This window comes from Antedon mediterranea, chromosome 3, assembly GCF_964355755.1.
Source record: "Antedon mediterranea chromosome 3, ecAntMedi1.1, whole genome shotgun sequence".
NCBI lineage: Eukaryota > Metazoa > Echinodermata > Crinoidea > Comatulida > Antedonidae > Antedon > Antedon mediterranea.
The window spans coordinates 25,557,274-25,571,675 of record NC_092672.1 but is presented as its reverse complement, the minus strand read 5'-3'; the positions used below and the strand labels follow the sequence as shown (position 1 = coordinate 25,571,675).

General features: G+C 32.5%; 1 protein-coding gene across 1 annotated transcript; it reads right to left on the bottom strand.

Annotated features, from left to right (window-relative positions):
• Positions 1-728: 728 nt before the first annotated feature.
• Positions 729-14,142, bottom strand: LOC140045077 (protein phosphatase PTC7 homolog). Its single transcript, XM_072089814.1, has 6 exons — positions 13,782-14,142; positions 10,610-10,789; positions 9,422-9,617; positions 7,068-7,191; positions 6,071-6,200; positions 729-5,746 (listed from the first exon to the last, which is right to left on the bottom strand). The coding sequence occupies exons 1-6, from the start codon at positions 14,011-14,013 to the stop codon at positions 5,670-5,672; spliced, it is 939 nt and encodes a 312-aa protein (XP_071945915.1). The 5' UTR covers positions 14,014-14,142; the 3' UTR covers positions 729-5,669.
• Between the last annotated feature and the right edge of the window lie 260 nt (positions 14,143-14,402).

Here is a 14,402-nt window from a genome sequence, read left to right as displayed (position 1 = left end):
GTGTTTTCACATGCTTGCCTTCCATGCTTGCTTTCCATGCTTGCCTTCAATCCTGACCAAGTGTCAGGGACTCCACTTCCACAGTCTAAAAAAGGCACGATAAATTATAGGTATCCATCCTGTAATTTGCCGAGTTTCTCATTGTTGGATGCGTATGAAAAAACAATTATGCACATGTTATTATATTTGTGTATAAAATACTTTGAAAATACCTGAAAAACGGATAATAGTGTAATTATTCGATTCGGTTGAAACACTGGTTCTTGTCCGATCACCGAAGTTAAGGAACATTGGGCCCAGTTACAGCTTGGATGGCAGACTTTGCAATATCAGGTGCAGTGTTACTATAAATGTATATATATTTAGTACTGTATCTGCCTCAGACCTATTGGCTCTGATCAAGGTGAGCACTGTAGAAGAGACGCCCTTGAATGATAACAAAGGTTCTTTTAACAGTCCTAACTTAGTTTCATCCATCATACAGATGTAAGACTAATTGACATGTTGACTTTTACATGATTACATCATTTTAAGATGTTGCGCATAGGTGCCTTTAAGGGTTAGGTGACTATACAGCTCACTATGTCGGTTGGTGGTCGGTCGGTCGGTAAACACTAACTTGAGCATGTGACTGTGGAAATGCATCACAAGTTGATGTGAACCACTTTCACTCACCTAAAGGTTCCTAGTGTCGTTTGCAAACATAAACAAATAAAAAAACACCAAAATAACTTGTGGAAATCTTTATTGTAGTTTACAGGATATCTTTTGTACATTTTCAATCACGACTTATTGAAACACTTTCAATTGAATACAACACACTCTATTCCTTAAAGCAACACTCAATTAAAACAATATTTGTTTGAATACACCTTGAAAGAAAAAAACAGTCCCTTTAAATAAAAAGGTTCAGTTACAATAATAAATAAAAAAAATTATACTTAAATTACAAACCCAACACTTCAAATTAATTTGAAATATTTTAAATTTTAGAATGAACATTTTTATACATTGTGTACCGATGCGGAGACAGCCTCAGAATCATTCTGATAAACAGTACTACATTCTATTAAGGGCTCATTTATGACTAAAAAGAGACAAATGATACTCCTCACTTTGTTGCCAAACCTATCTGTACAATTTAGTATATATATTATATAGTTTATTTAGTCATTAAGCTGGTTCAGACCATGTATTATGTCATTGTTTTCATACAAAGCTTCATAACTGGGCTACATGATAGCTAGGTTAGCACGCCACCTCGACTTAAAAACTAGTTTTAGAAACGCCACAATCCTCCATCCATATAATAGAATTGTTCTTTTTCATTATTGCTTGTAGATGTTTAATCTAGTACAGTATACATAATCAAAATTTACCACCAACATTTCTGATACTTGTTAACATATAGGTGCCTCAAGTCATGTTTTGTGCCCTCAATGATTTCCCAAAATAAACACACTTAGCAAATAACAGCAAAAACATTATGTTTTCATATAGGCCTACTGAGAATAATACATCTACTGTAAACACATAAATATGTATGCATGTAATATATAGTGTATATTCAGCAACTGTAACACTCTGTCTACACTATCAACTTTATGTGAGGTGCCCATATATGGACATATTAACACTTATTTTGTCGAACTAGTTTGATAGTGTAGACAGAGCTTAATAATAACAACACTTGATAAATAGCACCCTTGAATATAATGTGATCTCACTGCATAATAAAACATTTTTTTTTCAAAAAGAAACCAAGGTGTATTGACCAAGCAAAATCCTATCAATTTCCTATCAATTGTTACATAAAAATAGGTTTTACCCGACAGCAAGTAACAAGTAACTGTGATTCTGTCAGAGTTATTTGACATCAGTCCCACTTCTGAAATGGTACATTTTTACATATATTTTTATATAATCTACGCATGTCAATATAAATGATGTTTTAATAGTATTTTAGGTTTTTACACTGCAATACAAACTGTACTTATAAAGTAAGTTTATTTATTTTAATTAATTTAATTTAATTAATCTTGCTTACACTTACATGACAGGTATATCTATCACTTGCTATTTAACTATTGAGGTATTACTCTAGTGGCTGTATTCTTGAAGGAAGGTATCCTTAGTCCTGAACTAAATCCTGGGTTAATTAATGGGTTAACACGTATAAAGTTAATCCCTGTTGACACTTGCACAAGTACATATCTCGCACTGCTTTTGGGAGAATGCGTGAAATGCAGGAACAAACTTTCAACATGTATATATACTAAATTTGTGAACTACAGCATGTACGACGTATGTGCGCCATGCTCGCAACTAATTTAGAAAATAGGCAATAATAATTTGCATACTGACTATACATACTTCATGGTGCGTTTGTGAATGATACATGAAGGTCACATGACATACAGTAGTGTTGTAGTATTCACATGGCGAAAACTATTTGTAACAGAATTAAATTACACGCATTGAATGCAGACACAAAATTTGTGCAAGTATCAACGGAGCAAAAGTCCTCTTTCAAGAATACACCCCTTTCATTATATATTATAAAATAGTAGCTATACTTAGCTATACTAGTGCAAAATAATGTGTTTTTAATAATTATACATTTTATACATCCTACAAAATATTAATGTTGATTTGGTTCTATTATTTCAACTATAATTACAGTTTAATTTATAATTCACATTTTATTTTAAATTTCTTACACAATACAATGTGACATCACACACATAAATGATTCCAGATCTCATATTGTAATTATAGACATTGAAGAAAACTTAGAAGGAAAAGTAGTTTGTAGATTATTTAATAACATACAGTAAGACCTTCATTTTACATTGCGGTATGGCAGGGACCAAAGCTGTAGGCCTACGTATATTACATAGGATACGTAACATTCAGATTGGCTTTAAATCCAACCTTTCAAGTAGTAATGTTTCGTTTACCTTACAGTACATCTATACAGGCCTAGAAACGTACAAACTTTTAATGAATGGAATATACACAGCCAACAACATACTAATTATATACTGTTATATATGATGTTATCTGTCATTTTATACGTACATAAAAATAGGGTACATAAAATGTAGGTCTTTACTGTAACGACGACTGTACTCAATTGACAACCAATGGATTGACAAAACGCTGTACACTAACATTGGATGTAAATCCATAATAATAATAATTAATGTGACTATTAGGCCTACATGTTGTGTGCAACCAACCAAATCATTTGTAAAGTATGGTGATAATACTACATTGAAAACGCTTTCATTAGAATGTGACGTTATGTAGGTTATTGATGAACCAGAAATAATAATGTTCACAGCACAACATCTGCAAGTACTAAAGCCATCTTTATCTATCGTAAGTTAGTTGATTGATGGATTGCTTTACTGTGGAATTATTATTCACCCAAAATACAAACTAGACAATTAGAGTAGGTTTTTAAAGCATTTTAGGTATAAATTAAAGCGATAACAATGAAAATGGCATGTGCATACAAAATTGGACATTTAACTATTAACTAACTAAATTATCATTATTAGTTTGGTACAATATGTAAATCATAAGTACAAAAATATGTAAAACAAAAAATATTAATTATACATTAATTAAATTAGTTTATAAAGCTCATTCATCAATACAATGAAAGCTCTCTCAACACTATCAAACTATTTTGACAAAAAAAGTGTGATGTGCCCGAATATGGTAGCGATATGAGGTCACCGTGTCCACATATGGGCACATCACATTTTGTTGTTACATAAAGTGTGATAGTATAGACAGAGCTTCACATACAAATGCACTATCAATACATTAACATATGATTACCAATTGATGCTTGTTAAGCCAGATCTACCTATAAAGGCAGATTAATTTGGGTAATGCCAATTTCTAATTACACTGCAATGTCTATTATAACTTTCCTATTTCCCGATATAAATAGGCAAGGGTCAGGTTTACTAGAGCATATCAACATCCTACTGTATGGTATTTTTCAGAAACTCGGATTTTCAACTAAAATAAATTTTTGTTTGGTGAAAAAAAAAGATAATTATTCATGAGCGACTCAGTAATTATTTTATCTTTGAATACAGAGATGCACCCTGTTTAAAGAGAACCAAAACATAGTAATAATGTTGCTATTTTAAACTCATTATATCACATTGTCTTAAAGTTGATATACCAAGATATCTTTATGCTTTTATAGTAGAAAAAAGCAAACAATCGTTCCTACGATATCCCAAATATTCGGAATTTTAATATTAAATTTATCCACTGAAATCAAATAAATACTCAATACTATGCTAGATATAGTGAACATTTAGGTGTTGCCTAAAACTATAGTTAGTTTAGTTTTTTTAATTCTTTATTCTTTCATTTTCTTTTTGATTTTTTCAAGTATAAGTATGACATGCTATTTGTGCCAAAATCTTTATCATTTTTACTAAGCCGAATTACCATCTAGAATCTAGACTAGACCATAATAATTCAAGACATTTTATAATTTGGCAAGTAGCCTATTTTCTTAAACTTTCAATGTAGATCATACTGTATGCTCAACTGCTCAGCAAAATGGAATTTTAAAGACTGGAACATTATTCTGAAACTAACAAATGTTTACACATAAATACATACAATATAAAGCTCTTTTTCATTAACAATATTTTTAGCGGTTATACAGTAAATAGTGGGGTGTTGTCTAGAAAACTCAGATCTCAGATCAGATATATCTGAGATCTGAGTTTTCTAGATCTGAGTTTTCTAGACACCCTAAATAGTGAGATCAAATAACAATTTATTGGGTGTAATTTTGTTACATATTATAACATATTCTATGATATGGGGGAATCTAATAAAACATTCCATCAAGTCTTCAGTTGTCATATCTGTATTGTCAGATCTCAAGCCTTGTCTACACTATCACACTTTATGTGAAAAAAAAAATGTGATGTGCCCATATATGGACGTCATGATGATGTCATATTGTACTACCATATCTGGGAATATCACTACCATATTTGGGTACATCAGTCACATTTTGTTTTTCAAACTAATTTGATGAAAAATGTGTGATGTGCCCAAATATGGTAGTGATATGATGTCACCGTGTCCATATATAGACATCACATTTTTGTTGTCACATAAAATTTGATAGTGTAGACAGAGCTTAACAGGATTTTTAAAGTTATCCAAAGCAATAATTTCATGTAGAGATATTATAGATTTCTAATTGCATCATCATCTTCTCATGGTACGATTCTGAATCACTATGAGTCTTTCTTGATTCTCTTGCACGCATCCACCTTACTCCTTCAAGTCATCAGGTAATATGCAACACACACTAGATTTGTCATTGTCCCTGTTTCATGTATCAATGCAATCAACACACTATGTATTTCATTGTCTTTGTGGCTTGTATGAAATCAACACACTACCAGGTTTCACTGTCTCTGTGGCTTGTATTGATTTGGTAAATGTCTCCATGGCTTTGGTTAATCACCATAGTAACCCCTTTGCCACTAGCAACTATCGCCTGTAGTAACCATCGCAAATAGTAACTATCGCCACTAGCAACATTTTCACTAGTATAACCATCGCCACTAGCAACTATCGTCACTAGTAACCATCGCCACTAACAACCATCGCTATAATGCTGATTCCTCAAATTCATCTTGACATCTCACAGCTGAAAGTAGTATTGTGATGTCATCTGGTTTACCCCCTGAAAAAAAAGTTCATTTTATTTAAAACTGGAAAATGATAGTAAAGTGTTTATTTTTAATTAAATAATTATAAATTAAGTGTTACTGTATTCCTAGAACGTTTGGCCAAAAGAAAATCGTAAATAACATTTACAATGTCAGCTATTCTGTGTATTTCCCTCAGCTATACTTACCCATAAAATCTAAGCCATTCTCTCTCGCATGAATTGCGAAAGGTGATAAGATAGATTGAATAGGTGATAGATAGATTGGATAGGTCATAGATAAATTGAATAGTAGGTGATAGATAGGTTGGATAAACTGGATCTCTCAGGTATACTTACCCATAAAATCTAAGCCATTCTCTCTGGCATGCATTGCAAAAGGTGATAGATAGGTAGGATCATACGCTAACTCCCTAGCTCTCTCAGCTATTGTATTCACAGTCTTTTGTAGATTTTCTAATGTTTGATCCTAGTATCATAAAAAGGAAAACAAAATGATTATTCACAAAAAAAATAATTTACTAAATATTTGAATGTACACTGAAGAGAAATGACAGATAATAATTAATTATACAGTACAGCTAAAACAAATCTTGTATAAAAAGATATGGTTACAAAAAAACGTAAGTCAGTTATATTTGCAGCCAGCTTGCACTAATATTTAATAAGGACCTTTCGATTTGCCATTCACTATGTGATTTTCTCATGCGCCAAGTCGACTAACACGTCAAATAACAAATTTGGGAACGTGTTCCATGACATTTTGCTCTTTGCTCTCTGATTGAGATACAAATAGATGTATGATGACTCCATACACAGAAAATGTTGCAGAATTATTTTGCGATCATTTCCTTTTTTTGGTTTCCGAGCTCTATTAATGAGCGAAACTGACCACCCACTGATTGTAGTATAAAATCTATGTAAAGTTGTTAGTGAGTCAAGTAGGTGTTTCCTTCCTTGTAAACACTTGGTCAATGTCAGTGCACTAACACCCCCTAACCACTGGCACACACATTTGAAAGGTTATCCCCAATTTAAAAGTTAAACTACTGTAATATTATAGAATATACTGTATAATATAACAACCTGTTATTTTCTAACACTGGTGAAAATAAGCCTCTAGGCAAACTAAGTTATGTCTTTGGACTCAAATTTGTAAAGCTACTTAATAATTTAATACAAACAAAATGGACAATTAAATTTTCTTTTATGATTACATTTACAACATACATATTCCTACCTTTCATTCCAGAATTAAAACAATTTAAAATTTCATTAAAATGAGAATGCTTTAAAAGCATGACATGCTTTTCATCATGTAATATAGTGCACTTACCTGTAATTTAGATAATTCTTTTAAAATCATACTCTCAGACATATTATCAAACAGACCATCAGTGGCTATTAGAATGAGGTCGCCTTCTTGCACACTCAGAGACTTGTTAGAAGCAGACTCAGGACTGAAAAATAACAAAGGGTTTTAATAATTATTACAATATGGAACATTAGGATTCAGGCTTCTCGCAATGTCAGTCGGTGTTGTTGAGCCTATTCGCTAAGCACATGACATGAAAGGTACAGTAGCTGGGGATGTTAAAATTGGCGACTGGTACTTCCAAGTCATCACTTTTGTCAACTCTGAAATTAAACTGGTTTTGTGTAAACTTTTCAAAAACTTGTAACCAGTTTGCAAAGTGTAAACAATTTTCTCGGGAGAAAATCACACCGATTTTGTTCCGAGAAGTTACTGCGCGCAAAATGTTTGGCTTTTAACAGTCGACACAGGTTTAATTTTTTTTTTTTTCTAGTTCGTTTTTTTTAATTTAATTTTATTGCTAATCTACAAGAACCACAACAAAACTAAAAAATCAAGTGTCTCTACTATAAACACTGATCCTTAGCAATAAAATCACATTGTTAGATTTTTCCATGAATTTGTAAATTCATTTACATTACTGTATCAATGTTGAATCACCATAAGAAAATAAATTGCTAATAAAAACTTTCAAAATGTACTTTAAAGTATTGATGACAAAATGTAATGTTGTTAATGTTTAGTCATGTATTACTAAGTTCATAAACATAGGAACACTAAAAAAAAGTAAATTAGAAGGAAGTGAGTAAATATGAAAAAATGGTTAAGGAAGCACACACATGAACTGTACAGTAACTTTGTACCAAACAACTAGATTTAACTGGTTTTTTGTTGTTTTCGTTTAATAATTTCCATAAATTGACATTTTTTCCAAATAACATGACTATTGTAGAAACAGTTTGACCAGTTTTTGAATTGTCCGATATAATTTTCTGATACAGTATATCAATTAAAAAGCAAAAACATGACAAACTAATGACACTAAAAAAAAAGTGGGATCAAAATCTAAGCAGGATTCTGATTATATTTTGACGGGATCACAAACAATTTTAACCAACATTGTACTTAAATGCTTTCTCATCTACATATTTATTCCGAATCTCAAAATCATAGAAGAAAAAATCCAACTACATCCAAAATAAATTTCACTAATTATAAATTCAGAAAACATCCTGTCCATTTGATGCAAATAATACAAATAAATTCTGCAATAAATAAAGTTTCACCTAAAAAAAATTTCAACTTAGAAGGTTTTTCAATGGATTTTGGTATTAGTATTACTGTATGGGCATACTAAATAAGAGAAAAAAAGTTTGTTTGACCACCCGAAAATGTTTATAAAAAGTTTAAGCCCGTATTCTTAAACCGAACTATAATCGTAGTTTGAACTTCGACTTCAAAAAGTACTACAGCAGTTTGAGCTATTACTTCAAATTTGATTTATAAAAGAAGTAGTCTAAGTTTACAGTTCGACTTAATGAAGTTGAGCTTTTGGTCGAGTTTCACACATCTGGGTAACAAAGGCTATTAACTGACCAATGAAAAGAGAGTAAATTTTGCGCATTAATATCACTTTCCATTTTGTTACAACAAAACTTATTATGCATCAGGACTAGGCCTATCATGAAAAATAATGTTAATCGTTTATTATTGGAAGATCAGTTTTTAAAAGTAAAGTACTGTACTTTTGATTTTAACAACATGATCGTGACGAACCACGTACTCCATTCCATCGCGTGGTGAATTTCCGCATCTCTCATTGTCGCTATGGCGTGACGTACAGTATGTAGTTCAAGACGGCCTTGCACGAAGAAAATAATGTAATTTGTATACGGTTGTAAATAAACATGATTTTCATTATTATAACATACCAATGTATAAATTAAAAGAATTCTTCAATATCTGACTGTTGCATTTTTTATACTGTAAGTGTAAACCTTGTTTAAATACCATTTCTAAGTCGGTGATTTAGATCATCGATCAAATCCGTCTCAATTTAGTCGAAGTTGGCCTGATTTAGTCGCCAATTTAGTTGAAGTTCGCTTTATGAATTAAAATAATGTAATTTTAAAAGTTTTAGCTCAAACTACGACTAAAGTCCGGTTTAAGAATACGGGCGTAAATGTTCTTTATCCAAACTATTATTGGTCTATTGACATGCTTCTGGTACCACACTAGAACATATACATACTGTATTAATATTTATATTTGCTCTTAATAATCTCATGGAAAACTTTACAATAAAAAAACAGGAAATGCTATAGTATTTTTAATCTTTGACCCAATACTAGACTCCATTCTTAAATTGTCATTACCTGTCTGTAAGAACAGAGCCAAGTCCTGGTGGTGGTATTGACAACTGGTAAGGCGTGTTGAAGTAATGTTGTTGATCGACGGATCTGCTAACGATTTTTCCCCCTCTTACGATCATAAACCCTGAATCTCCTAAATTGGACGAGTGTATCATCTTGTTCTCATTATCCATAATAACAATACACGCTGTACTTGAACCTTAAAATGACAAACACAAATTACAATTTAAAACTGAATGCAACACAAATATCGCAAAATTATAGTACTGGACAGTTCACAGAATTTTTGATAATCATTATGAAATTCTATAAAAAAGACATAAATAAATCAACTCTTAAGAATTATTTTAATTGCTTTTAAAATATTATAATTTATTATGTTTATTAAAACAGTAAAACATTTTAAAGCTTTGATACTACTGTATCTTCTTATTGTTGTTTGTGCCAGTAGATGCACTGGAGCGTAACATCACAAACGATTAAAACTGTGGAAGCCATATACTATATATTATATAACACCTATATAAATTCCTGTCATTTGATTGGACGAATGTGGGTCACATGGCGTGCAATAGTACGCACTATTCAACGATCGTTAAATAGTACTTTTTGAAACATTTTTGTTTGTTATTTAGATGTTATATAAAACAAATAATGAATGTTTTGTATTCGTGTAATGGTACAAATAATGGCACTTGGTGAATGATGAAAGGTTATATCAACTCGGCTTTGCCTCGTTGATATAACCTTTCATCATTCACCTCGTGCCATTATTTGTACCATTGCACTCATAAACATTCATTATTTGTATACTATAGTACATGTCAACATTTGAAAAAAAAAAACAAGAAGTGGAATCATATTTATAAAAAGATGTGCGCATCCAACACTGCCCAATATTTTAGTATTAAAACGAAGATAGGCGAGTGGGGTGTTTTGATTTGAGCTTTTTTGTATATTAATTGCAAAATAATACTCATACAGTACATCAAAATTCAGATACCTTTGTCATCTGGGAGCAATGTGGAAAACTGGTAGCACAATATTAGACCGGGGGGGGGGGGGGGGGGGGAGTGTGAAACAAGAAACAACACCTCTTAATTTATCACCTCTACTGTACTGTATCCTCTACAGTATGTTGATAGGACATGGATGACAGGATGTAATTGTAACATTAAAGGGTAAACTTACCAATTAGCGGATATTTACTATTCATTAATTCTCGGTATCCCTTTGCAAGGATTGAAACCGGAGAATCTGGATTGAAGTAACCCTGTCTAATGATGGATTCACACGTCTTCATCAACTGACATGGGAACTTTGATGGATCAATGCCATAGTCACGCCAACCTCCCACACCATCAGCTACACCTGTTGATGATGCAAATTGACAAGTAAATTTATTAGTTACTGTAGGCAGATCTTAAAAATGTCAAACACATAAATGTTAGTATGAGCATGGACCTACAGTAGTATCATAGGTCCATGATATGGTTGGTTTTGATCTGAAAGCAATGCACCCTTTCCAATATAATTTCTTCAAAATGTAAGTAATTACTGGACCGTACACTGTACAAATCCAAAACTGTCAAACAAACCGTTCTTATTATTATTGTACAAATATATCAAAATTAAAATACTTTCTACACACAATACAATGAAGGTCAAGTGTTACTATTGTTGACCAACAGGGTACTGTACTGGTAATAAACTTCTTTTAACTGAAACTATTCATCCATACAGTTGACGACCTACAGTACTGTACTGACTTTAATACTGTATTCTGCTGTAGGCTACAGGTACAGTATGTGCTAGCTACTGTATATCAAGGAACTCACTGGTCATATTCAGTCAGGCAGAATGATTCTTGAACCATTAATGCTGTACTACATTCTTCTAGTATCATAGGAAAATTTCATAATACAGCATCACATGTGTTAATTAACACAATTACTGTATAACCTAACCCAACCCAACCTATCATACACAGGAATGGTTGGGCAAATATTGTCATGTGACGATACAGCTCTACTTTTTGTGCCCCATGATAAATGTATTTCTTAATATTTTCTTATCTTTGTTAAATTGTATTCACATTATTTAATTTAAGGCATTTACTAACCTGTACAAGTAACTATAACAACTGGGAAAATTTGCATAAACCACCAAAAACTGCAAAATTATTTATTATTATTTTTTTTCCGGGCTTATCCCATTCGTTAAGATTAAAATGAGTTTTTTGTAAATCATTATTTTTAAATTATTAAATAGAATCAATAAAAAAAAACCATAATTCATTTAATGAAGAAAGAACAATAATTGAAACTGTTATGTCGAAAGGCATTTTATGTCAGAAATGTATTTCTTGACTGTATCATTTAATGAGCGTTTACTGTACTGTAGTTTTGAATTATTATTTAATTTGTACTTTTTACTGTACAACTACAAGTTTTTGATTTTAAAGACTGCACTATCCTCCATTATTTTATTACATTACATTCCCATGTTTTGCATAGACTTACTACAAAGAATTAACTGAGAACTCAGTCCAAAACTCTGCCAACTGTCTGGACTTGGATCTGTATAAACTGCAGTATACAGAGTATGTGGGAGTATTGTATTTTGTAAAATGTCAGATACAATATATCAACCAAAGAACAGTGGGCTTTATTCAGGAGTAAATAAAATGAAAAGGTCAAACTGTAAACTTTGCAACGTTGTTAGCCTTGATAGAATTACTACTCTTTTGAGTATTTATGTTACTTTAACTGTAACTGGACTGGAGAATATTGTTTACAATTTTAGGGAGGGTGCATTCATTTTTATCTGTACAGTACTACTCATAAATTAATGTCAATTACGTAATTTGAGGCATCTTTCAAATCCATTTTACAAAGGAAAAGTTACACTGTAACAGTAGGTTAGCATTTGTAACGTCGTGAGGTGGATGTGGATGTTTAATGAAATTATGTAATGTTTACACGCTAGGCAAATAAATAGTAATGTTTGTTAGTAAAAATTATTTTGAGTTAATAAGAATAAGATATAAGGAAGAAAAGCAAAGAGACGTCATGAGTTGGTTTCCCGAATGACCGTAAAATCAAAACGGTACTGGGTATGACCAACTAGCGTTCTTGTCACCAACTAGTCATCCATTCATAGAAGTACTGATGTAGTAGCCTATCTGTACGGTGACCATAGAATGTGACCCGAGACATGACTAACTACGACTTTTAGTTGATAGAAGATTGAAAAAATTGTTAAGAGTTGTACTGTATGTGGATGTTGAATGAAATTATGTCAATAATGTTTACACAGGCATATAAATAGTAATGTTTGTTCAATCTTCTATCAACTAAAAGTCGTAGTTATAGGCACATTACATTTTTTGTCTTACTAGTTTGGTAAGTGTACTGTAGACAGAGCTTTACAGTATTGTTATGATCGTTGTACTTTACGGTTACCGCTCACAAAAGTGGACTTCAGTGATGTTTTATAGGTTTATTATACATTTGTAAAATGTGGAAAATTAGGTCCATGCTTTAATGTTTAGCAGGTAGGCCTACACTCTATAGTACTATACACACTCTAATGACCTTGACAGTTGATATTCTTTAATTAACCAAAGAAACTAACAATGTAAAATAACACGTTCCGATAACAAAACATTTACTGGTATAGTACAAAAAATGTTCATAACGTCATCACACAGGATGAGGGATTTGCAGGAACCTGTTAAAAATAATTAATCGTAGGATAATATTGCCAAGGTCTAAACACTGTCCAACTCTTTTGTGCAAAGTACATACTTTAAGTATATATAAATATTTTAAAATAAAAATGAAACACTGTCATTGTTTTTTTATAATTTACATAGTATATTGTTTTAAGGTTTGCATGGCGAAATCAAATGTTGATATAAAGTTTGCGGTACACAACGTATATTAGTTCTGAAACAGTTGAGTTTCTCAGCGTTTCGATCAATATGATTTGATCATCCACAGAAAAGTCCTCAGGACGAGTGAACGCGAACACTTTTTACTGTTATTAATATTATATTCCCCGACAGGGAGCTTGGCTCTACCCACACGCGAGGGGAGGGGGCTAGAGCTCCCGCAGGACCACCCCTAAGCCCCCCAATCCAGTGTCCTGTTGTTAGATTGCCTTCGTTATGTTTGGCAACCAGCAAACTGGCTGTACGGCTGTTCTCTAATAATAATAGGCCTAGCTGCTAAGCAAAGTCAGTTTGCCGCCCTCTCTACTCTATATAGGCTATGTGTGCCAATAAATAATGATCAATAAACAATCAATTTTGTCAATAATCACATTAACAAACGGCTTGTTATTATCACCAGAAACATACCTAAAACATCAACCCCTTTGTAACTGGCAACAAACCATGCATCATCCCCAAATGTTCCGTTTTTAAACACCTGTGGGGTGGCTACGTCCTCTGACTTCGAGAAGCCACACGAGGCGGTGATCAACTGCGTTTTTCGCCGACGGTGATAATCAAGGCTATTGCTAGCATCGTATGGTAAAGTTCCAAGGATTGCACGGACCGCTTGTCGACCGTACACAAAAACTGACTGCATTTCCCGTACTGTGTATACCTTGTTTATTGTAGATCATTAAAATTTACTTTAAAAATCCCCTGAAAGCTGTATATTTTTGTATAAAAATCCAAAAGAAATGTGCATACGATCATTACAAACGAAGTCCATTTTGCAGACGAATCATAACACAAAGTGCGCTTGCGCACACCGCAAATAAAAACACACTAGAGTCAAAGAATATATATAACAAGAATGAGTAATCCGCGATTTTCCCTGTAACAGTAATATTGTCCATGTGGTAGGGCGCCGCCATAAGTGTGGATGTATCTGGGATGTATACAACTTTTTGTGACGGTTTCTATAATCAAAGGCTAGACCACCGGTAGTATTTTCATGATAAAAAATGTTATCAACTACATGCCAACATC

Bases quoted from the DNA above. Each gene is read 5' to 3' on its own strand.
- LOC140045077 (XM_072089814.1), bottom strand. From the start codon at position 14,013: ATGCAGTCAGTTTTTGTGTACGGTCGACAAGCGGTCCGTGCAATCCTT. The intron at 7,192-9,421 runs GTAATGACAATT...GTTATTTTTCAG, and splicing joins GGCTCTGTTCTTACAGACAG to TCCTGAGTCTGCTTCTAACA. The intron at 6,201-7,067 runs GTAAGTGCACTA...TTATGATACTAG, and splicing joins AAGAATTATCTAAATTACAG to GATCAAACATTAGAAAATCT.